The sequence below is a fragment of the Meles meles genome, chromosome 8, assembly GCF_922984935.1.
Source record: "Meles meles chromosome 8, mMelMel3.1 paternal haplotype, whole genome shotgun sequence".
NCBI lineage: Eukaryota > Metazoa > Chordata > Mammalia > Carnivora > Mustelidae > Meles > Meles meles.
In genome coordinates this window covers 6,757,915-6,782,431 of record NC_060073.1, presented here as the reverse complement: position 1 = coordinate 6,782,431, position 24,517 = coordinate 6,757,915, and the positions used below count along the sequence as shown (strand labels likewise).

At 58.9% G+C, this 24,517-nt stretch overlaps 1 protein-coding gene across 2 annotated transcripts; it reads left to right on the top strand.

Annotated features, from left to right (window-relative positions):
• Positions 1-1,002: 1,002 nt before the first annotated feature.
• On the top strand, positions 1,003-24,085 carry FRMD8 (FERM domain containing 8). 2 transcript variants are annotated; one of them, XM_046016278.1, is made up of 11 exons: positions 1,003-1,150; positions 1,462-1,546; positions 3,219-3,383; positions 7,334-7,435; positions 7,800-7,858; positions 7,976-8,142; positions 9,970-10,194; positions 12,303-12,426; positions 13,305-13,448; positions 19,009-19,213; positions 22,425-24,085. In XM_046016278.1, the coding sequence occupies exons 2-11, from the start codon at positions 1,462-1,464 to the stop codon at positions 22,541-22,543; spliced, it is 1,395 nt and encodes a 464-aa protein (XP_045872234.1). In that variant the 5' UTR covers positions 1,003-1,150; the 3' UTR covers positions 22,544-24,085. The 2 variants fall into 2 exon arrangements, with proteins under 2 accessions (XP_045872234.1, XP_045872233.1); XM_046016277.1 differs by having other exon boundaries at positions 3,216-3,383.
• The last annotated feature ends 432 nt before the right edge of the window (positions 24,086-24,517 follow it).

Sequence of the window (24,517 nt, the reverse complement as noted above, 5' to 3'; positions counted from 1 at the left end):
GGAAAGAGCTGTTTATACTAAAGAAACTTGGGTTGGGTTAGGAGATGGGGCTGCCTTCCAATGCCAGAGAACAAGGGTAGGGTGAGGCCACTCCCCCTTTTGCCCTGCCCCCCCCCATCCCTAGTCATCCAGCCCATTGTTGTGGCTCAGGAAGGTGCCCCATGGACCTGTTTTTCTCCCTGAGATCTACACATCAGGCGGACATGCCGCTTCCCGAGGGCACACAGGAGAAGAATGAGGCACAAACAGGTCAGCTGCAAGAGAAAGGGAGCAGGAGTGGAAGCAGCGCGTACACCTGCTGGCGTTGCCGGGACATGTTGGTGACGTGACCTTGGAAGAGGTGGTTTCACACCTGCCGGTCTCTTTCCAGCCTGGGAACAGCTCAAGGTCTCCAGACTAAGATAGAGAGGGCTCATGTGACTGCTCCTTGGAAAATCAAGTGTGCTCGGCCTGAGTTTCTAGCATATAATTTGAGAGTCACTGGAGGTCACTGAGTTCAACTTCTTCATTTTACAGATAGGAAACTGGGGCCGGGAGGAGAAGGGGCTTGTCCAGGCTGAGCCCGGCCAGGGACCCAGTCTTCTGACCCCAGCGAAGAGTCCATCACCCGTCATGGCCCAGGGGCGCTGCCGTACAGCTGCTGCCTGAGTCACCTCCACCCACTGCCCCGAACGAGGGGGATCCCTGACAAGTCCCAGGAAGCATCTCCCTTTCACAGGTGAGGGGACCGGCCCCAAACAACACGCGAGTGAGTCCCCGTTCTCGATTTCCTCGAACCTTCGCTACACCTTGTAACGGGCCAGCGGGCAGCCCTGTGGGAGGCCACCTGTTGACCACGGGCGTGAGCAAACCCGAGAAGCCACCTGGCGGGGGGCACCCAGGCTTGCCTGCGCCCGTGGGAGGAGCGAGCGCGCGGGCGCCGCGCAGGGCGCGTGCGCCGCAGCCCCGGGCTCCCATTGGCTCCTGCGGATTGGGAGGCGGGGCCGTGCGCGTCGCGGTTCCTCCGCCCCAACTTCCGCGTCGCAGCCCCGGGAGTTGGAGCTTGAGCGGGTCCCGGAGTCCTCGCCCACTCCGGGGTGGGAGCCAGAGCTGGGGGTCGGGGTCAGACCTGGAGCGTGGGCCGAAGCGGCGGGCACTGACTCCCCGCGAGGTGAGTGCGCGGGCGGTGCCCTGCGCGGGTTCCCGCCCCGGGTGGGAGGGAGGGCGCGGTGCCCTGAGCCGGCATCCCCGGCCGGCCGAGCTTCGACCCAGCTACTGATCAGCAGCGCCCGACCCCTCCCACCAGCCTCGACCTCGACGGGGGCTGAAGACCCACTGCTCTGCCCACCGGTGCCTCTAGCTAATGCTGTTCACCTCCACAGATCAGCCGGGACTCCGCCCTTCTTCAGTGGGAGCTTGAGGGGCTCCCCAACCCTCAATCCCTGGACCCCCCAGTAACGTTCTTTCTCTTTCTCTCTGCAGATGGACGGGACAGAAGGCAATGCTGGGCAGCCGGGCCCCGCTGAGCGGTCCCATCGTAGCAGCGTGTCCTCCGTGGGACCCCGAGGTGGGTCCCTGTCCCCATCCCCTCCCATCTATACGGAGCTGGGGCCCCAGCCCTGGGGAAGTGGCCCTGACTTGTCATCTCTTTCATGAGAGAGAATTTTATATATTCATTAACAAATAAGGTCTGTGGAGGTGTGGAGAAGTGATAGCAGACAGTCAGAGCTGCCGGGCTTTGTCACTAGGCTGTTGGCCAAGGTGGGTTCTGTTCTTGAAATTCCCCTTTCTCATTTGTAAAAGGAGCAAGCCTTGCCGAGCTGTGAAATTCAAACGAAATCTCATGAATGGAAAGTGATGCGGTCAGGTTCTTTGATTTCTTTCTCGCAAGCAGCGGTTTGAAAGCAGGGATTATTATTTTCATTTTATAAGGAAGGAAATTGGGCCCTAGAGAGGTTATTAAGTCACTAGGTCCTGGAGCCTGTCTTGCCTCAGTTGTCCCTACCTGAAACGTGAGTCTGAATCACAGCCTCCTGGAGATGATTTTATGGTCCGTCAAGAAAGTAGCGGTTACGGCAGAACAGACTGGAAATCCAAAATGCGCTTTCACTTGTCAATGATAAATTACGCCTTTGCCTTTCATAGGCTTCACCCCCATTTGACCCACAGCCATGCTTTGAGAGAGGGGTGTTCGCCCTGCTTTGTAGATGAGACGACTGACATTGCTGAAGTCACCTGCTAGCCAGGGCCCAGGCTAGGACTGGGACCCAAGTGTATGGGCCTCCAAGCTCCGTCTCTCCCACAGTCCCTCAGCTCCAGGGATGGGGAATTTGAATCTGGTTGCTCTTCCAAGGGTCTCCCTTGGGCATCAGCTTCCGAATAAGAATGCTATGGGCTGTCACAAGTAAAACTCACCTTGTAAGACTGTATTTCTTCTGGCCTCTTTTTTTTTTTTTTTAAAGATTTTATGTATTTATCTGACAGAGAGAGATCACAAGTAGGCAGAGCAGCAGGCAGGGGGTGTGGGGAGAAGCAGGCTCCCCGCTGAGCAGAGGCTGGATCCCAGGACCCTGAGATCATGACCTGAGCCGAAGGCAGAGGCTCAACCCACTGAGCCACCCAGGCGCCCCTCTCCTGGCCTCTTTAGACAGTCCTGAAAGGCTATGGTATTGAGTCCTGAGGCGTGAAGAATCCTAGGGAAGCTGAGCCCTGGAAATTGCTTTACCCCAGGGCAGCTTTAGGAATCCTCAGTTCCGTCTGAGGCTGAGCCAGAGAGAGACTGCCACTCGCCTAAGGATAACAGTGGGTTGGCATCTCTCCTGCTTCCCAGCCTGATATGCCAACTCCTATAATCTCAGGATGGGTTCAGCCTGTCTCTGCCTCAGTCCCCACCTGTGGAATGTTCTCTGTCAAGGAGGAAGCCCAGCAGAGTCCCTGGGGCTGCCAGGAGAGTGTGTGGGAGTGCAGTGGCCAGCCTTAGTTCGAACCTTTGGGAGTTAGAGTGGGGCTAGGTTGGTCCCTGGGCCAGAGTTGCAGGGTTTCTGGGTGCTTTGAGGGTCTCGAGTAAGTCTTAACAGCACTCCTCACAGGGTCCTTTGGGGCTGCTGGGGCTCTATCTCTGGGAGTAGCCTTGGTCACCCCAAGGTGCAGGGAGGGGCCTCCAGCCCCAGTGGGGGGTAGAGGGGTCCCATGCCCAGGGAGCAGGCCCAGCTGACCCCGCCCCGCCTCCGTTGCAGCAGCTGGCGTGCTGGTGTACCTGGCGGATGACACAGTGCTGCCCCTGGCCGTGGACAACCTGTCCTCGCTCAGTGCCCACGAGCTGCACCGGGCTGTCCGTGAGGTCCTGCAGCTCCCGGACATCGCCCTGGACGTCTTCGCACTCTGGCTTGTGTCCCCTCTGCTGGGTAAGTCTTGGCAGTGAGAAGCCCAGGCTAGAGGGTCAGAAGGGCAGTGACCAGGGGCCGGAGAGGGGGCCGCTTCCAAAGCCTCCGGCCGCTGCGCATCAAGAGAAGGTGGGGCCCGGGTGGGACCTACAGCTCGCCCCCACTTTTAGGCCCCGGAGCCCTGAGAGGACGCCTGGCTCTTCTGCTCCCCTCCTTCTTTCTCTCTGCTGGTGGCCGAGGAAGGGTCAAATCCTGGCCCTCAGCCTCCGTGGTGCTGGAGCCTGGGGCATCAGGCAGAGCAGGACTAGGGGACAGGTAGGGAAGGGATCCATGTTCGTGGAGCACGTGGTCTGTGGCGCAGGCTGAGTGGGCATTTCTTGAGTGAAATCCCTCCTTACCCTCACGGCCCCGCTCTGTGCTGCAGATGAAGAAGTTGCGGTTTGGAGTGACGCGTTCCGTGAGTAGTAGGCCTCAGATCAGAGTGGAAGCCTGGTTGGCCCCCCTCAGCCAGCCTCTTTGAACTGAATCCTGCTTGAGGGCAGGGTGGAAGGTGGGACCTGGCCGGGGAAGCAGCCACCCCCGCAGGTGGGGACGGCAGGACAGGCAAGAACCCGGCTTTTCTGCAGCCCTGCTTGGCTTCTGGTCCAGGACCACCTGTGTCCTGGCCTTTCAGGCTGAGATCCCAAGGCGGGGGTGGAGCAGGAGTGGGGGCAGGGGAGCTCCCTGGGGCCTCCAAATAGGGCCTTCAGCCTGCCGGTTCACACAGGAAGGGGGTCAGAGGAGAGGATGCCCCAAGAGTCGCCAGGGCCGGGCATGTCTGCTGAGCTGAAATACTCTCCTTTCTTTTAGAGGAACAGGGGCAAGAAGCAGGTGACGGGACCCTCAGGGCCCTGAGCGGTTGCTTCTCTCTTGAGATCAGTGGGATTTGTGCCTCTGCCCTACAGGGAGGATCTCTCCCAGCCTAGTGGGGGAGGGAATGCCCCTCCCATGTGTCTCCATCCTGTCCGGGTCCCCCCCCCCACCATGGAAGCTTCCCGTACAGCTGCTGCTCTCAGCCACCCTCTTCCTGCTGACACGTCTTCTCCATCCGTTCCGCACCCAGCTCAGCTGCCCGTTTCTCAGCCTCCGGGTCTTGGCCCAAACGGTGGGCCCCTTGGTTTGTATCTTCGGGAAGCCGGGGGTGGCTCGCCCCTGTGCTGCCTCAGGCTCCCTGTCCCCGCAGCTGGGCCTCTCGTCTGCTCCTCCTGCTTCCTCCGCCCCCACTCCCTCCTCATCGCATTCCTGCTCCCCCCACCCCCACCCCGCCAGAACATGAATGGGCTGCCTGTGTGGCCAGCAGGGTCACTCTGGGCCACCGCCCTGTTGGGGACGAGGGTGGCTAAAAGCTCTGGCATGAAGTCAGCGCCCACTTGGTTCCCAGACTGGGTTCCAGGACGGCCGAGAGGCCATTTCAGCGCTGACTCAGGTCCCTCGGAACCCTTGGCTGCCCCCGACTCAGAGTGGGGTAAGCAGTGACAGGTGGCCTGGGGCTCCAGGGCAGGGGCAGGGCGCTGTTGGCTGGAGCCGCACAGCAAGCTGGATGTTCGGGGAGTTTGTCCTTCTCAGTGCCCTCGTCACTCTGTATGGAACCGGTTCCAGGGACCATCTGTTTCATTTGGGTGGAAGTCTCCAGAAGTGAAGGCTCCATCGGAAAGCATGTGGGACCACGGGGCCGGTGTCGTGCTGTGATCCTGGGAGTCCTCTGAGCTGCTGGGGTTCGGGGTCAGTGCTGGGCCGCGGGCAGAAGGAAGGGCACCGTCATCCCGGGGCCACTCCCCTCCTCAGTGTCTTCAGGGGTCCCAGCTGGTCAAGTACCCTGTTCACCTCACAAGTATGTGTAGGACCACACAGACACACACACATGCATACCACACCATGCTGGCCGGCACTCTAAGCGCTGGGGACACTGGGAAGCAGGACTAAAGGTGTCCTGCCCTCAGGGTCTTTGCAGTCTAAAGTCTGGTGCAGGAGCTCGGGTCCTGGTTTAGCCGCTAACTCTTGGGGGCTTAGGTGGGCACTGTCCCTCTTTGGGTTTCAGTTTTCCACCTGTCCTTGGATGGTCTCTGTGCCGTCCAGCCCTGGTGTCCTGGCAGCGTCCAGGCAGAGAGCCCGCAGCGGCCCCGCTGAGTGACCGGGTTGGTGGGGTTGCAGCGGGAGCCTCTCCTGGAGGGGAGAGGACGCTGCTGCTGGGGGTGCACGGCCAGTCCCCCTTCTGGGGAGGGGTGAGGCAGGGGTGGGGACAGGTGGGTGTGGTCAAGGATCCAAGTTGGAAGTGAGGGTTGAGGAGCCACTGGGGAATCTGAGTGGGAGAAACGGAGAAAGGGCTGTGAGGAAGCTGATTGCAGGGGTGGGTGGGAGAGGCTGCGGGCAGGAGGGAGGCCAGCGTGGGGGCTGTGGCTCCTGTTTTGGGTTAACATCAGGGACCAGATGGATGTCCAGAGAACAGAGATGGGGACTCTTGGGTTTAAGCTGGCGGGATAAGGCACTGGGCCCTCTGCTGGGGGGTCAAGCGGGGAGATGGGGTCAGAAGCGAGGTCGGAAGGCGGGGGAAGTCAGGCGATGGCCTAGATGTTGCCATTCCCCGCTCCTTGACCTCCGGAAGCCACGCTCATTCATCACGCGCAGCTTGGAAACGACCTCTGACTTCTCAAAGGCCATGGGCGCCGGCACCGGAGATGAAAGCTCTTTCCCATTACCTTTGAGTCTTGGGCCAGCTGGCTGCGCAGAGTCAAGAGGCTGGGCGTGAGCGGTGCACTTGGCCATTCTGCCCACCTCCGTGAGGGCCTGTGGCGGGCCAGGGGTACAGCAGTGAATGGGACAGAGCCACTCTTGTTGGAGTGACCTGAGGATTCATTGGCTGGTGGGGCAGTGACGGGGGGTGACATCAGAGAGTGGTAAATACCGTAAAGGTAACCAAATCGGTGCCAAATCGTGGAAGATGACGGGGGGCTGCCTTGGTAAAGGGTCTGGAGAAGGAGACACTAGAACCAAGACCTAAGCCAGCCAGCCACATGCGGGTCTAGGGGGAAGAGGGCCTGAGGCAGGAGGAACAGCAAGTGCGAAGGCCCTGAGGCACCGAGGAGCTGGGAAGGTTCAAGTGACTGAAGGGAGGCCTATATGGCAAGAGCAGAGTGGGAGAGGGAGCGAGAAGGAGATGAGCTGGGGAGCCGGATGGCATGGAATGGACAGCTGGATCTCCGGGGGGAGATGTTGGACATGGGGCCTGGGGGCGGGGGGCCCAGGCTCTGCCAGGGGCAGGGGAGGGTGGCCCCTTGGGCCTTGGTTACCAGCTTTGCGTTCTGCTTCCTAACGGCCCTGGGGGGTTCATCTGTACCTCCATCCCATCTGTCAGCCATAGCCTCTCCACTCCAGCCGACCCTCGGTGCCGGAGGGAACGGTCAGAGGCTGGCGCTGCCTGGAGCCTGACCCTCTCTCCCTTGTGTGACTTTGGACAAGTAACTTAACCTCTTTGAGCTTCATTTCTCCCTGTTCATGAAATGAGGATAGTGTTTACCACAGGGCAGATGCATGTCATCTACTTGTCCTTCAGGAAGCTTCTACCTGCTCAGTTAATGCTGGCCATGACTGGGGCACCGGGGCGGGGCGGGGCGGGGGGGGGGGTTAGTCAGTTGAGTGACCCACACTTGCTTTCGGCTCAGGTTGTGAGATCGAGCCCCGCATCGGGCTCCGCACTGAGTGGCAAGTGCGGCGGAGTGGGGGGGTCTGCTTGAGATTCTCTCTCTCCCTCTGACCCTCCCCCCGACCCCCTGCATGTGCGCACACACGCTCTCTCCCCCTCTCTCTGTCGCTCAAATAACAGATAAATAAATCTTAAAGCCACCGGCCACGACTGCCACCACCGTTGCTGTGTCCTCGGGTGGCGGTCGTCCCGCTCGGAGGCGCAGACGAGCTGCTTCCTCTCTGTTCCGCAGAGGTGCAGCTGAAGCCCCGGCACCGGCCCTACAAGCTGGGCCGCCAGTGGCCCGAGTTGCTGCTTCGCTTCACTGACGCGCCCAACGACGATGTGGCCGCAGGTTAGTGCTGAGCCCACCTGGGCCTCCCTGGGCAGCCACAGCCGCTCCGGGCACCCGAGGCTCCTCGATGCCGGAGGTCGGGCCCAGGGAGCGGGGAGGCCCAACTCTGCCAGGGGCGGGGGGGAGGACAGCCGCTCGGGCCCCTGGGCCTCAGTTACCAGCTTTCACGGGTTCCTTGGGGGGAAGCCAGGAGAGGGTGGCGTGGGGTGACAGCAAGCACGTCGAGACAAGCCAGGTGTCCCACTCTCGGGACGGCCCTCAGGCTCTGGCAGTCGTGGTGCGGGAGGACAGCAGTGGACCTGTGCGGGGAGAGGGCCGGGCCGGGCCGGGGGGCCAGGCAGTGACCCCCAGCCTCTCTCCTCAGACGAGCCTTCCCTGCAGTTCCGAAGGAACGTGTTTTTCCCAAAGCGGCGGGAGCTCCAGGTGAGGCCGTGAGCCCCGGGTGGGTCCACCCGTCTCCGGGGCCCTGTGTCCCTAGACCCCTGGACACGGGTGCGGCGGCCCAGCTGAGCGGCCCCTCCCCACCCCACCGGCCCACAGATCCACGATGAGGAGGTCCTACGGCTGCTCTATGAGGAGGCCAAAGGCCACGTGCTGGCCGCGCGGTACCCGTGCGACGTGGAGGACTGTGAGGCCCTGGGCGCCCTGGTGTGCCGCGTGCAGCTCGGGCCCTACCAGCCGGGCCAGCCCACGGCCTGCGCCCTGAGGTGAGGGCCGGTGTGACCCGAGGCAGGGGCCCGCGGTGGGGAGGGCTGCCCTCGAACCCTACTTCCAGGTGATCTTCCAAGATCCGGAGTCAGGAGACCTCAGCCCTAGGGCTGGCCCTAACAATGTGTGGCCTTGGGCAAGTCACCGAACCTCTCTGAGCCTCCTTGCCAGCTTCGTCCCAAACTCCAGGGACAAGGCTCCATTCCTCAGACACCAGCACGCTGGCTCTGCGCTTCCCCGTCCTCAGCCACGCCTACTCACTGTGCGAATTGACGGTATCCTGGGAGCAGACCAGGCCGTTCTCGGATCTCCGTGAACCATGATCCTGAGGGTCACAGATAAGCCCAGTGGAGAGGAACTTCAGCACAGGCTGCTGCTAGGCTCTGCCCCACCCAGCACGACAGGGAACAGTGTTGGAGGAGGTGATGTGCTGAGACAGAGCCCTGTGCCGGGGGGACTGGCATCCGGGGCCCTGCACGGACCACCCTGCTCACTGAGCCTGAGGGTTCCCGGCAGGGGCTGGTGGCCAGAGGAAGCCCAGCCCTGGGGCGTGTCTGCTGCTGTTGCCCCGATGGCCAACACAGCCCGAAGTGTGTCTGTTTGAGGGACTTTGTCGGCCTGAGTAACGGAAAGGTCCAGAGGTGGTCCAGGTGTAGTGGGCTCCGGTTGGGTCTCCAGACGCCTGTCCTTGTTCCCGTGGCACAGCCCCATGCGCTCAGGGCCGGTTCGCAACCCAGGGAGGGTTCAGGCAACCCAGGGAGCCACAGCAGTTACGTATTGGCGGGAGAGGTCTCTCCCCTCACACACCAGACTCCTCAGACTACTCTGACGTCCCCTTCCCCTGGCTGAGCCTCAGGTGCAGCCAAAGGGGACACCGTGGCCAGGGTGCTGATGGGCGAGCCCTGAGCCTGCACAGACCCGTGGATGGGAGTGGGGAAGGCTGGGTTTCTAGATGACAGGTGAGAGTTGTTTCTAGAAGAAGGGGTGTGGGGGCACAAGCAACAAAAGTGCCCCCGGGAGCCCCAAGAAGGGTGATGGCCCCCTAGACACCCCTCCTCACACCGCCCTACCTCAGCCCTCCCTCCGGCCCGGCCGCCTTTGCCGGTGGCCTGGGGCATTTGGTCGTCCAGAAGGCACAGCAGAGCCCCCTCCCCTCTGAGCTGAGAATGGCATCCTCCGCGACACTCGGTGCCAGGCCCAGGCCAGTGCCCTTCCGTGCAAGTAGCGGTTAGCATCCTTATTTGATCCATGGAGAACCTCCGAGAAGGTGCTCGCTGCTCCAAGACAGAGCTCCGGCTGAGTCGGCCTGGCAGCCAGCGCACCACCCACACCGCCTGCCCGGGAGCCGTGCGGTTACCCCGGGCTGCCTGCTTCACGGTTGCGTTACTGGAAACCTCTTTTCCTTCTCAAACCTGTGCTGACAGATTGTGGGTTGGTGGTGGGTTTTGTTTTTGTTTCTAACATACCCGTGTTTGGCAGAAAATACGTGGAAAGCCGTAGGTCACTTGCCTCACGGTTTTTTCTTTGTCGAAGTTCCACTAACTCAGAAATCCAAACCTTCCTGACTCAGGGGCGGGGCGCTGTGCTGAAACCCTTCAGCCACGGGCTGTCTGGGCGGGGGGCCTGCTTGCAGCTCTCCTTTTGGTCTCCTGGCCTGCCCTTTAGCCCAGTCACCCACCAGGCGTGCTTGCTGGGCCCGCGGTGCTGGTCTGGGGCGGTCCTGATCGGGGCCCTCGCTTGCCCTTGCCCAGGAGCAGGCCACACCCTGAGGCCCTCAGCCCCAGAGCCCCTCCTCATGCCGGACCCCCATCTTCCTTCCTCCGCAGGGAGAGGCTGGACTCCTTCCTCCCCGCCCACCTCTGCAAACGGGGCCACGGGCTCTTTGCCGCCCTCCGGGGCCGAGGGGCCAAGACGGGCACAGGCGAGCAGGGACTGCTGAGCGCCTACTGCCAAGTGAAGGAAGCGGCCGGCAGTGACGGCGAGCACGGGGCCTCCCTGAGCCCCCACTACCGCGCCTACCTCCTCAAGAGCCACGAGCTGCCCTTTTACGGGTGAGCGACTCCCTGGCTGTCGTCGTCCCGGGCCACCACAGCCCTGGGCTTCTGCTGCCCCCTTCCCCTGACAGCCCAGCACTCTCTTGGCCTTGGCCAGCGCAGCCTGCCGCGGAGCCCGTCCCTGCGCCAGCCAGGCTCTGTTGTCCCGTGAGGTCTGTCTTCACGCCAGCCCCTTGAGCCGCATGGGTACCGAGCCGGATGCCTGTCCTCCCCTCGCTCCCGTCACAGGCCAGGCCACCAGACAGGTCCTCAGCCTCCACCTGCCACAGCCGCGGGGTGGGCGGACCTGCTGACCTGTTGAGCGAGTTCTGCCCTCACACGGTCCACAGCGGCTCGGTGGCTCTCGCGTGCCTACTGGTGGCCTTCCAGGCGCTACCAGTAACTCGGTAGCAGAGAGGCCTGGCCCGTGCCTGGTGAGGCTGACGTTCCGGTGGGACAGGAGACGGCAGCAGAGGTAGGAACAGACTGCAGGATGGCAGGGGCCACAGCCGGGTGACCGGTGAGGACAGCGTGACAGTACTCTGCTAGGGGGCTGCGGCTCAGGCCAGGCGGCGGGGACGTGGGCGGGGAGACACGGTCAGATGCCGGCAACGCTGCGGGCAGAGTAGGCAGAATTTGCTGGACAGACGTGCGGTGGAACGAACGAAGACAAGGAGACGGGACTCCCGGGGCTCTGGTCTGTGCAACTGGAGGATGGCGTCGTCAGCTGGGGTGGCCCAGGCCAGGGCGCGGGCGGGGGAAGGTCGCGGGTTTGGTCGTGGATGTGTCGATCTGGAGATGCTCGCTACATACCCGGGTGGCCATTCTGAGCGGACGCGTAGGTTTCTGAGTCTAGAGTCGGGTCATAATGGGTGGGTACCAGCATCTGGGTGGTTAAAACCCGGAGCCCCAGGATGTGGCTGAAGAGGTGGGTGTGGCCCAGGCACAAGGAGGCCCCGGGCCAGCGAGGCGGGCAGGCGGGTCTCTACAAGCCAGGCCAAGGGGAATGGCAGGGCGGGAGGAAGTGACCGGGCGTCCCCTGCTGCTGCTTCCCTGTCACGTTCGACATCCCCTGTGCGGCCGATAGTGGACCTTGGCTCCAGCATCATGGGGTAGCAGGGGGTGGGGGAAGAGTGAGAACAGACCGGAGACAGCAAGCGTGACCGGCGCCTTCAGGGGTCAGTGCCATGGACTGGAGGCAAGAGATGCAGCGTTTGTGGCCGGAGTGGGAGGGAAGGTCTTTGGTATTTATGGTGGGTGAAGTGTGCGTGTGCAGACAGTGATGGTGGGTGAGAGCGGGGTGGATGAGGGCAGGCACGCGGCTGCTCTGGGTCACTTCAGTGATCTGTGAAGTCGGCATCTCGGCATCACGGACCTTGTCCAGATCTGGCAGGGACAGGAGTGAGGCTCTTTGCGGGAATCAGAGGCGGCACGTGCTTGTGTCCAGGTCCGCCTCGGTGCAGGGGTGCAGACAGTCAGAGCAGGACTCGGCGAGGGCTCTGGCTGAGCCTGGTGCAAGGGGGCAACGGACCAGGCAGCCGTGGGAGTGTGAAGGACATGACCGGAGCGGGGAGAGGGCGGCGGCTCGGTGAGATGGCATGTCAGGACCCCTGCACTGTCTCCTTCCCCGTGTCGAGCCCCAAGGCCTCCCGGGGTGGCCGCTGTCCCCTCATGGGCCCCCCACACAGGTGCAGCCGGACCCCACTGCTGCCGAAGGGTCTTGGCCTGACAGTGGGCTGCAGGGCTCTCCCCACCCTCCCGTGGCCTGGCCGCCTCCTGCAGCCTCAGCCCGAGTCCTGGGGCTCCCGGCCGTTCCCCGGACATAACTGGCTATCCCCGCACCCAGATTCACACTCTTCCCTCCGTCTGCGATGCACACCCTCCCCTGCGCCCCGCAGTTCCTCCCCTGCCCGGTCACACCTTTCCGTCCTGCACGACCAGCACCGATGCCACCCCCTCCAGGAAGCCTCCCTCCCACCCCGCTCTCAGTGTTCACTGAAACGTCAGTTACCAAAACAGCTTAAACGTCTCGTGTGCCCGGGACAGGGCCTGGCCAGAGCACCGTGGCAGCAGAGCCCAGACCCTGGTGCCCGAGGTGACAGGCTAACAGCGGTTCCCCTCCCCAGGTGCGCCTTCTTCCACGGTGAGGTTGACAAGCCGGCCCAGGGCTTTTTGCACCGGGGCGGGCGGAAGCCAGTGGACGTGGCCATCAGCCTGGAGGGCGTGCACGTCATTGACAGCAGGGAGAAGGTACCTCTAGCTCACCCAGGGTGGGAACTGGATTGGGGGGCAAGGGGCCTCCCTGGAGAGGGAGTGGGGCCCTCACCCAGGCCTTTGCGGTTCCCCTGGGCCCGTGGTTGGCCTGGAGGCAGACTGGATGGCTGGTCTGGCCTCCCGTCCTCCGATGTCCCTGGGGTTTTCGGGGGCATCCGGGAGCTTCCTTGGGGTCTGCTCTAGATCAGCCTCTCTGGCTGGCGGGCCGGGGGAGGCTGCAGCTGGGATTAAACCTCTGAGTGGAGGGCGTCCGGCATGGTCTGGCCGCTCTGTTGGACCAGTGGCTGGAGACTAGTTCGCGTTTTCCAGAAAAGCCTCTCCCTCCGTGTTTGGCACAGGCTATGTCTTGGTTCCCTGCGTAGAAGGTCGTGTCAGCATCCCACCCCGCGGGGTGATTTCTCTGCACTCGGGCAGGAGTCTCTCCAACCCAGCAGGAAGGTGTGGGGTGACTGCTGCTTGTCTCCAGAGTGGGACCCCAGCACCTCCCTGTGCCGGTGCTGGGCCCAGAGCCCAGCTCGGCCTCCTGCTGAGATGCTACCCAGCTGGGCTCCTGGAAAAGGTCGCCCCTCCCACCCACGTCTTCCTGTACTTGACCCTCCCAGCTGTCCCCGGGCTTGGCCTTGGCCCACGGATGAGAAGTGCTGCGGGTTAGGCTTCCCCAGACCGCAATCCCCCTACCCCGTGAGGGTCTGATGAGAGCAGGGGCACCTCGAGAAACTCATACAGGAATTTAGAGTCAGTCTCGGAGGTAAATAGTCTGGCCAGTTGTCCCCTCCTGGTGGCCTCTGAGCAGGATGGGGAGAGGGGGGGACTCTGCTCAGCTGAATCCAAGCCCTGCGTCTCCCTCTGGGCAGCACGTCCTGCTGGGCCTGCGCTTCCAGGAGCTGTCCTGGGACCACACGTCCCCCGAGGAGGAGGAGTCTGTCCTGTGGCTGGAGTTCGATGGGGACAACGAGGGCACACCCGTCAACAAGCTGCTCAAGATCTACTCCAAGCAGGTAGTGGGTGTTGCCTGCACGGGTGGGGGTGGGTGGCCCTGGCTCAGGGCGCCCCAGACTGTTGGAGGCTCCAGGCTGGCCCACAAGGGGGTGAGCCGGCTGCTGAGGGCCTGGGGACCGGGGTGGCTGACATCCGCTGAGCCGGGGCCACCGCTGAGCGTCAGAGGCCTGGGCTTCCCGGTGCTATGTGACCAGCCCGCACTGGCTTCCCGTCCTCAAGGCCCCCCGGGGGTTGGGTGCTCTCAGAGGAGGAGCGGGCATGGCAGGGCGAAGGCCCCATCATGCCTGTGTTTCACTCCGCTCACCCAGCCCTTGCCCCCGCCCTGCTGCTCCCAGCCCCGTTCATGGCACAGGCCTTCCTCCCACACTTCGTCCTTTCGTCTTAGCACTGACATGGGTCAGGACTCCCGTCTCCAAAAGCACGCCTCTGTCCCAGCCGCCATCTGGGGTCTCTGGACCCTCCCCTTCCCCTCGGCGCCTGTCTGCAGCCAGCCCGCACCCCTGCACCTCCCAGCCGCAAGCCCAGAGGCCCCTGCTTTGCCAGAGTGCACACACCTGTGTCCTCCATCCCCTCTCAGCTTGACCATGAGCTCTTGGACCCTCCTGTCCTCTGCCATGGCTCCTGTGACCCACTGCCCTAGTGTCCCTGAGCTCTTCCCTCTCACAGCTCTGATGCTCAGCTGGTCCCACCTTTCTGCTCATGACTCCATAACTTCTACGTCACTAGGCTAGGCTAGGCCCCTTTTTTATTTTTATTTTTAATATTTAATTTATTTATTTGAGAGGGAGAAGGAATGAGCAGGGTGGAAGGGGAGAGGGAGAAGCAGGCTCCCCACTGAGCAGGGAGCCCGATGCGGGGTTCGATCCCAGAACCCTAGGATCATGACCTGAGTCAAAGGCAGACAATTAACTGAGCCCCCCAGGTGCCCTAGGTCCGTTTTTTAAAATAAATGTTTTATTGAAATATACATAGAGACAAGTGGCCAAATCCTAAGTCTCCCAAATCACTTTTCCCAAAATAAATCCATGTAACATCTTTCAGTTTGCAAAATAGAACTAGGACCCCAGAAACCTCTTGAGCCCCCTCCCAGGCCTCCCCGCTAGGGGACCCCCCCCATCCTGAAACATCCTTGTTTCACTCTTGAGTCATTCCACCTGGTTTGAACCTTCTAGCAGCAGGTTCTAGCCACAATGCGTTCTTTTCTGTCTGCTCCGTTCTGCTCCGTCCTCGCCGCAGGTAGTAGCAGCTCGACCTTTCGAGATGCTCTCCGGTGTGCCAGCATCCAAATTCACACTCTCGCATCCCGTCACTGAGGGACGCTGGGGTTTCCGGTGTGGGACCATTGCCGGCAATGCCGCCATGATCACGGTCACGCATGTCCTGCGTGTGCGTGCGCGGGTGGACACCCGGGAGCGGAAGGGCCGGGCCAGCAGGTCAGCACGTGCTCGCTGGGGCAGACACGGCCAGCTGTCCCCAGCAGTCATGCGGATGCGAGCGCCCTGCCCCGTGTCCGCTCCCCAGCCTGGCCCGTTGTAGCCGCTCTGGAGGGAGAGGCGTGCCATCTGATGCTTTTGTCCTTTATTTTTCAGTCCGTTTCATTGAGGTGTAATTTACAGCCATGTTAAGAGTCCGTTCTGATGCATTAACGTGCCTGTGTGACCGGCACAGTCTGGCGGAGAGCAGGGGATTTGCTAGTACCTTCCCAGCCGGGAGGTGTCTGTTCACACCTTTTGTCAGTTTTTTATTGGGGTTACTTGCATCGCCCCCCACTGTCTGCATGGCTTTTGTTGGCATCTCCCTCCCCCATCCCCCGACCCCGGGAGCTCCAGACGCTCCACACCCTTGCCCAGCACGTGGTCTGTACCAGTCCGGTCTGCCAGCCCCACAGATGCCAGGGGGTGACCTGCCACTGACACTTCCGTGCCCTTGTCCTCGTGACCCGTGATGCTGAGCACCTTTCCGTGTGCTCATTCACCATCCAGACATCGTCTCTGGCGGAGCGTCTGCTCAGATCACCGGGCTGTGTTTCCACTGGGTTCATTTCTTCCCGAGTTGGGAGTGTTCATTCTGTATCTGGCATCCTTTATCAGATAACATTTTGCAAATCTTTCAGTCTGCGATTTAACTTTTCATTTTCTTAATTTTTTTGTGAAGAGATGTTTTTAATTTTAATGGAGTCCATTTTATCTTTTTTTTTTTTTCTCTTAGGGTTTGTGCTTTTGGCTTCCTAGGAAGCCTTTGCCTAACCCCAAGTCACAAAGATATGCTGTGTTTTCTTCTAGAAATTTTTTAGTTCTTTTTTTTTCTTAAGATTTTATCTATGGGCACCTGGGTGCCTCAGTCGGTTACTCATCTGCCTTTGGCTCAAGTCATGATCCCAGGGTCCTGGGGTCCAGTCCTGCATCCAGCTCCCTGCTCAGTAGGGAGTCTGGTCTGCTTCTCCCTCTGCCTCTGCTGCTCCCCCTGCTTGCGCTCTCGCTCTGTCAATAAATAAATAACTCTGTCAAATAAGTATAATCTTTAAAAAAAAAAAAAAAAAAGGATTTGGGGCACCTGGGTGGCTCAGTTGGTTAAGTGTCTGCCTTCAGCTCAAGTCATGATCCTGGGGTCCTGGGATTTAGCTCTGCATTGGGCTCCCTGCTCAGTAGAGGGCCTGCTTCTCCCTCTCCCTCTCCCCCTGCTTGTGCTCTCTCGTGCGCTCACTTTGTCTCTCTAATAAATAAAATCTTTTTAATAAGATAAAAAGATCTTTTAAATAAATGAAATTAATAATATTGATATTATATTAATATTATAATATTAACATATAATAAATCTTTTTAATAAATAAAATTTATTTGAGAGAGAGGGAGAAAGAGCACACGCGCGTGCCTGTGGCACACAAGCGGTGGGGAGGGGCTGAGGCAAAGAGAGAGAAAAGCAAACTCCCTACTGAGCAGGAAGCCCAACATGGGGCTCGATCCCAGGATCTGGAGATCATGACCTGAGCTGAAGGAAGACGCTTAACTGATGCCCCCAGAACTCTTAACAAAATTTCAGAAACTAGACATTTTATAATTTTAAGTCTGTGATCCATTTCAAGTTGCTTTTCTATGTGAAGCATGATACGTAGCTCAAGATTCTCTCCCTTTTTTCTTTCAGTGTTATTTGTTGAAAAGATTACCCTCTCTTCATTGAATTGCCCTTGTGTCTCGGTTGCAGTTCAGTTGGTTAAGGTGTGTGGGTCTGTTTCTGGATTATCTGTTCTGTGCCCTTGATCTCTGTGTTGATCTTTCACTGATACTACTGTATTGATCACTGAAACTTCAGAGTAAGTCTTGAAATCAGGTAGTACGATTTCCAGTACTTTGTTCTTTTTCAAATTGTTTTTGACTATTCTCATTCCTTTGCATCTCCATTTAAATTTTAGGATAAACGTGTTGATTTCTACCCTTCCCCCAAAAAGCCTCCCGGGATTTGGATTAAGATTACATTGACTCTGGAGATTAATTTGGAGACAATATTGACACCCTAAGTCTTCTAGGCCATCGATTTGTGTGTCTCCATTTGTCTTTGATTTTTTCCACTAACATTTTATAGTTATCAGCATATAGATCCTGAATGTCTTTTATTTTACTTACCCCTAAGTATTTCTTTGCTTTGCTTTCTTTCTCTTTGCGGTGCTACCATAGATGGCACCTTTTTAAATTTATTTTTATTTATTTATTTTTATTTATTTGTTTTTTAGTGGCATGAAACTGTATTCTTCTCTCACATAACATTATGGGCAGGCGGTCTAGTCCAGATCTGTTTTTTTGAACTCAGAGTCCTTTAACCTTACTGCCCGCAAGGCATATTCTCTTACTCTTAAATTCACTTCATGGGGGTTCCTGGGTGGCTCAGTTGTTGAAGAGTCTGCTTTCAGCTCAGGTCTTATGATCCCAGGGTTATGGGATTGATTGAACCCACGTCGGGATCCCAGTTCTGGGGCAAGCCTGCTTCTCCCTCTGTCAAATAAATAAAATCTTAAAAAAAATAATAATAATTCACCTCATGGTCCAGGATAGCTGCTTCAACTCCAGCCATCACATCTGCATGCTAGACCACAGGAAGTAGAGGAAGGGAGGAACACTGTGACTTTTCATTTCAATTTTCAGTTGTACATTGTGATATGTAGACATGATACGTCCTGCCACTTTGTTAAACTCACTCACTGGTTCTAACGGTTTTGCTGCAGATTCTTTGCGGTTTTCTCTGTAGACAGTTGTGTCATCAGTGAACAGGGACAGTCATGTTCTGGCTTTCCAGTCTGTGTGCCTCCGTCTGTCCGGCCTAAGTGCCCTCTCTTGGACTTCTAATACCGTGCTGAGCAGGTGTGGGCAGACATCCCGATGTGCTCCTGACCTCGGAGGGAATTACATTCATTCTTGCTCTAAGTTAGTATATGGGCTGCAAGTTTTTCAGAGACACTGTCATCAGGTCAAGGAAGTTCCCTTCTGTTCCGGCTTTGCCAAGCTTTATCTCGGATGGATATTAATTTTGTCACACGTGGTGTCGTTTTAATGGTGGGCTCCCTGCACCTCGGGGAGTGCTGTGATTGAGGTTTTGTCCCGAGGCCTTAGAGGGCTCCCTGTTTGGCTTACAGCCTGGGGCCTCTGTCCCCGCTGGCTGCCCTCCTGTTCTCCAGCCTGCTGCCCGCTCCGAGTGTGGGGTCTCTCGGTGACAAAAGGAGGCAGCTGTGGGAAACGGGTGCTGGCTGGGTTATGTTGCTTCAGGGAGGCCTTAGGGCCATCCCCCTGGCCTCTGACCCTGCTCCTCCTGTGGTTCCCCTTGGGAGCGCAGGCAGGTGTGCATCCGCCTCGGTCGCTGCTGTATCCCATGGCCTGTCGCCGCACCAGCACGGGGTGGGCACTCAGTAACTCAGGGACGTCGCTGCTGACAGCTTTCTGTCTCTGGATCCATCTGACCCCTGGGGTCCCCATCACGTGGTGTCCAGACCGTGCTCACTGACATCCGGTCACCTCCCCTTTTCTGGCAACAAGTGTTACATGTCAGGTTTGTTGAGAAGGTAGCGTTGTTAAGGAATGAGCCGGAGGGAGCCACCCACCCGCACCCCGTGGTCGGACCACCCCCTTCCTCATAGGCCTGCAGTTCTTCTCAGACAAGTCTCCTCCGTTCCTACAACCCAGAAAGCCCCGCCTGGGCCCTCTGCCTCCCTTCTTCACCCTCCGGTTACCGCTGAGCTCCCTTCCCCCACCAGCCCGACGGCAGCAGCCCGTGGCGTTCGGCCTTCCCGGCCTGGGCCTTCTGCCTAGAAAGCTCTTTCTCGCCCACCCCGCCTCCCAGAGCTGAGATGGGGCCCCTGCTCCTCCCTCAGGACTGACATCCATCAGGACTGCCCTGTCCCCCGGCCCACAAGCACCTGACTCCCCCCTTCCCCTGCCTTTCTGGTGTAAGTGGTGTTTGTTTCGTCTCTGTCCCCCCCACACCCCCCAGCAGAAGGGGGGGGTCCATCTCGCTGCACAGAGTACGGAAAGGCTGGGTCTCGGGGAGACCTCAGGTGGCCCCTCTCGTCCCCAGGCCGAGCTGATGAGCAGCCTCATCGAGTACTGCATTGAGCTGAACCAGACCTCAGAGCCCGCCGCCCCCCCAGAGAACGTGTCCGGCGCCCCCTCGGCCGCGGGCTCCCCTCCGCCCCCCGCTCAGCGCCCCCCTCTGCGCAGGCAGGGCAGCGTGGTGAGCAGCCGCCTCCAGCATCTCTCCACCATCGACTACGTGGAGGAAGGTGAGCACGCGCGCACGCACGTGTGCACGCCGCGGGGAGCCCCGGGGACCGCGCATCGGGGGTCCAGCTGGCAGGGACCTAATTGAGGGGGAGCGGGTGAAGCCAGGGGAGGGTTGCGTCTCGTGAGCTCTGGGGCCTGGCGGGTCCTTTTCTGTCCCGGTCACTGCCGTGTCCACAGATGTGTTCCCCGCGGCCGTGTCTAGGCGGGACACGCTGGAAACTCCCCATGTCCCTTATTTGAGGGGTGGGCACAGAAGCAGTGGGGCCACGTCCGGTGGAGTCAGGGCAGCGGGTACACGGGCGGTGTCTCAGACCGGGCCCGGGAGCAGACCCCTTTGTAGAAGAACTGGTGACGTCCGGAAGGCTGTCGTCCAGTCAGCCGTGTGGCAGCTCGGTTCACTTTTTAATTCTGGCAAACATGCGGCGGTAACGGAGGGAGCCAGCCAGCACCGAGAGAAGCTGGACGAGGGCATCTAGGAACGCTTTGTATTCTCATCTCCGGGCCTTCTCGATAAATCTAGAATTCTTCCAAAATAAGCTTTTTTTTTTTTTTTTAAGATTTTATTTATTTATTTGACAGAGAAAGACACAGCAAGAGAGGGAGTGGGAGTGGGAGCACCGGCTTCTCGTGGAGCAGAGAGCCCGATGCGGGGCTCGATCCCAGGACTCTGGGATCATGACCTGAGCTGAAGGCAGAGGCTTTAACCCACTGAGCCACCCACGCGCCCCAAGAAGCTTTTAAATGTAGTAACTAAGACCTGGATTTAAGTAGCAAGATGTAGGGGCTCCTGGCTGACCCAGTCAGTGGAGTGTGCAACTCTTGATGTTGGGGTTGTGAGTTTGAGCCCCATGTTGGGTGTGGAGATTACTTAAAAATAAAATCTTTAGGAGCGCCTGGGTGGATTAAAGTCTCTGCCTTCAGCTCAGGTCATGATCCTGGGGTCCTGGGATGGAGCCCTGCATCAGCCTCTCTGCTCGGCAGGGAGCCTGCTTCCTCCTCTCTCTCTGCCTACTTGTGATCTCTGTCAAATAAATAAATAAAATCTTTAAAAAAAAAAAAAAGAAAAAATCTTTATTTATTTTTTTTTTTTTAAAGATTCTATTTGACAGAGAGAGATCACAAGTAGATAGAGCGGCAGGCAGAGAGAGAGAGAGAGGGAAGCAGGCTCTCTGCTGAGCAGAGAGCCCGATGCGGGGCTCGATCCCAGGACCCTGGGATCATGACCTGAGCTGAAGGCAGCGGCTTAACCCACTGAGCCACCCAGGCGCCCAAGAAAGAAAAAATCTTTAAAAACAGATAATTAGCAGGGGACTCCTGGGTGACTCGGTGGGTTAAGCCTTTGCCTTCGGCTCAGGTCACGATCTCAGGGTCCTGGGATCGACCCCCAGGTCAGGCTCTGCTCAGCAGGGAGCCTGCTTCCCTCTCTGTCTCTCTCTCTGCCTGCCTCTCTGCCTACTTGTGATTTCTCTCTCTGTCAAACAAGTGAATAAAATTTTTAAACAATCTTTAAAAATAAATAGCAAGATGTTCACAAAATAAGGCCAAGTAATAAAAATCAGGTAGCAGGACTGCCCCACGCAAGAGTGCATCCGTGTGTAGGACGAAGGAGACCCGCCCACCACAGTGGTAAATTTGTCTAACTTCGACTTTTTACTTTGTGTTTCTTTGTAGTATTTACATATTTTACAACAAGCATGTCATTTTTTTAAAATATTTTATTTATTTGAGAGAGAGAGAAGGCATGAGCAGGGGGAGGGGGTTCGGTCCCAGGACGCCGAGATCATGACCGGAGCCGAAGTCAGATGCTAGATGCCTAACTGACAGAGTCACCCAGGCGCCCAAGCGTGTCGTTGTTATAATCAGGGAAAGCAAAACAATTTTTCTGTAACATAACCGTTTCTACTATCGTAGTCTTTCTTGGTGTGGCTAGCAGGCGTCACCCAGCTCCCTGTTGTGGGACACGACAGTTCCAGTTTTCGGCCACTGCAGACAGTATAGCTATAAATCCATGCTGGGAACCTGAACCGCTTCCTCGGGATAAATTCCTAGAAATGGGGCTGTGGTGTCCCACGGCGCACGCGCCAGCCTTCCAGCCCCTCTTGAGCACACGGCAAGAACTTGTTTGGGTCGGTGTTCGGATATTAGGGAGGTCAGACCAATTTCATGTGCGTGGTCATTCCTGTATTCTTCATGGATTATTATTCATTTATTTGTGTTGCCTTGTTTTCTTTTGTTGTTTTATTTTTTTTTAAGATTTTACTCATTTATTTGACAGAGATCACAAGTAGGCTGAAAGGCAGGCAGAGAGAGAGGAAGGGAAGCAGGCTTCCCACTGAGCGGAGAGTCCAATGCGGCACTCGATACCAGGACCCTGGGATCATGACCTGAGCTGTAGGCAAAGGCTTAACCCACTGAGCCACGCAGGCGCCCTGTTGTTTGATTTTTAAAATTAACACCTATGTTAATGTGGTATGTGTGTTACAATCAACGCATATGGATACAGTGTTATTAACTAAAGTCCTTCGCTTTAGCCTAATGTCCTCTCCAGCGGCAGGCTCCCAGCTGGGACACCACACTGCAATTGCTCGTCAGGTCTCTGTAGGCGCTGCTGGGCTGCGAGGGTTTCCCAGATCTCCCTGGGTTTGGTGACCTTGAACGTTTGGAGGAGGACCACTCGGGATAGCATAGGAGGCCACACGACTGGAATTTGCCTGATGCTTTCCCCATACTTAGGGGTTGTGGGCTGGGGAGGAAGGTCCCAGAGGTAAAGCGCATTTTGATCTCATCCTATCAAAGGTGCATGATCCACAGGACTTAGGACAGTTGGTGTTGACCTTGTCACCTGGCCTGAAATTTGAACTTGTGAGACTTCTTTTTGACTTACTGAGGCGCACCTTCGGCAGGCGGTCGGCGCTGTAGGTGTTGTATTTCTTTGGTCTGTTCTTGAACCGGCTTGAGCAGAAGCCGGTGGGACAGCGTCGCCGGCCCGGCATCGTGTGCAGACCTGGATTTGCCGTGAATCGGGAGGCCGGCCCCATGGCTGGACGAGCTCCCGTGTGGGCCCCTGGCTCCAAGGGTTCGAGGCTGCAACGAGGGGGACTCTGTCTGAACGGGCTCTGGCAGGAGCCAGCCCCTGGCGCCTCCGGGGGGCCTGGACCGCCGCACCTCGGGAAGCCCTCCCTCAGCGCGGTCCTCTCTTTCCCGCGACAGGTCAGCAGATCAAGCGGGTGAAGCCGAAGCGCACCACGTCCTTCTTCAGCCGGCAGCTGTCCACCAGCCAGGGGAGCTACACCGTCGTGCAGCCCAGCGACAGCCTGGAGCAGGGCTGAGGGCCGTGGCGCCGGGCAGGGGGCGGGCACAGGGGGAGGCTGCCCCAGGACCTGGCCCAGCATTCGTCTCCCAGAGGGGCAGGACCGGGCTGCGGCTCTGGTGTGGGGCAGGGGGGCTCCCTTGGGAGGGAAGAAGCGGCTTCTGCCTGTGAGGGTCCGCAGCCCGCACAGCTGGTGGGGGTCCCCCGCAGGGTCCCACCTGCCCTTCCCCTGGACTCTGCCCCACGGCTGTCTCAGGACCATCCGAGGAGGCTCTGGCCGCCTCCTGCCAGCCAGGGACTTGCCCTTGTGCCCCTCTCAGGATGGACAGTATCCCCTGCTCTGCGGTCCTCAGGGGCAGCGCTGACGGCAGGGGCCGCCGAATAGGATTTGGGACCCGTAGGTCCAGTGTGGGTCTTTGGTCTTTTCCCTGGACTCTGGTGACCACATCCCCGCATTCCTTCTGCCGCATTCCACCACACTGCGTGTCTGGGGACGGCCCTGTGGGGCGGCAAGGAGGCAGGCAGAGAGAGGGTGACCGTCTCTGGCTGGAACTGGAGGGAGCCAGGCAGGGCCTGGCACGGGGAGCCCTCTGTGCCCTTCACTCGGGCCTCACGGTCGGGACACCTTCTGACCGGAAGGAAGTGCCTTTTTGCCAGCCGTTGGGGACAACACGGTGCCAGGAGGTGGATGTCCCGTGTTTGCTCTTTTTTCATCTGCTCCAGTTCCACGAAGCCTGGGAGCTCCGGGGTAGCTTGAGGGGGAGACCCCCACCCACCTCAGAGCTGCCTGCCATCCCTCAAGATGGCGCCGAGGTGTCCACCCACCCAACTCCGGGGTTGGGGACATCCCGCGCGAGCTGGCCTCCGCTTTCCAGGGACATTGTAGGGAGGCTGGACGTGGTGGTGGGCGTAGCTTTTCCCCCTGCTGCACCCTCCTGGCTTCTCCCAGAAGCGCCAGCCTAGAGGGGGTAGAGGAGGGCGGGCCCAGCCCCTCTGCGCCTCTACGGTGGACCCTCCCGGCACTTCTGAGAGTTTCCGCAGGTCCAGCCTCGCTGAGCACTGGGCTCCGGTTTGCCCTCCCTCCCTGTGGAGGGCTCTGGCAGAGGAAATGCAGACTGGCCTGCTGGCTCAGATGTTCCGGTGTGGGCTTGCCTCCGGCAGCAGGGACTCTGTTGTTATAATAAATGGGCATCCCAGCCTTTTGGAATTTCCCACCCAGAGGCCATCTCACAACCCTTCCTGGAGTCACTGGGCGGGAGCGGCCCAGCCCGCCTGGCGCCCAGCCCCCTGGTTCTCTCCTCCCACTCGATGTTTAGACCCAGGTGAATGCTTATCTGTCTGCTGGGCTGGCGGCTGGCGGGGGCTGGCGGGGGGCGGGCGCGGGCACACATTACTTGTTTTCGCTGTTCAGTCTCTCCACTGTTCTCTGAGCATCCCTCGTGTGCCATGACCTTTTCTGCCTGCCCTTTGGGACAAAGCAGTATTTTACCAAGTGCCCTTTGAATGTTCTCGTTCTTTTGTATCATGTGACTTCTGAATAATAAAATAAATTTCCAGCAAACTTTGGGTGGCTTACGTTATGAAATAAACCAGTGTGTTAATTACACCCTGGGAGTCAATTACAGGCAGCTGGCGTGCTTTGTAGTAAATATTCATCAAGGTACTCGGCTCTGTGGGCTGCCGAGCTGAGCTCGATGGAGAGCCCAGAGGGACGTTCTCCAGTCTGGGTGGTCCGTCAGGGACTCCCAGGCTGAGAAGGTCCAGGAGGGGCTTGGGGGTTCGTGGTGGGAGCCAAACAGGGAGGTCTGCAGGGAGACAGGGGAACAAGGAGCCAACAGTGGGCAGGCTGGAGCCTTGTCCCTCTCCCCTGAGCCTAAGCCATACAGTCATGGCCTTTTAGACCCCCTGCTGCCCCGGTCCTCCTCACGCCCGGGAATGGGGGCCCCGGGCACAGTCTGGACTGCAGCACCTCAGCCGAGAGGCCAGAGAACCC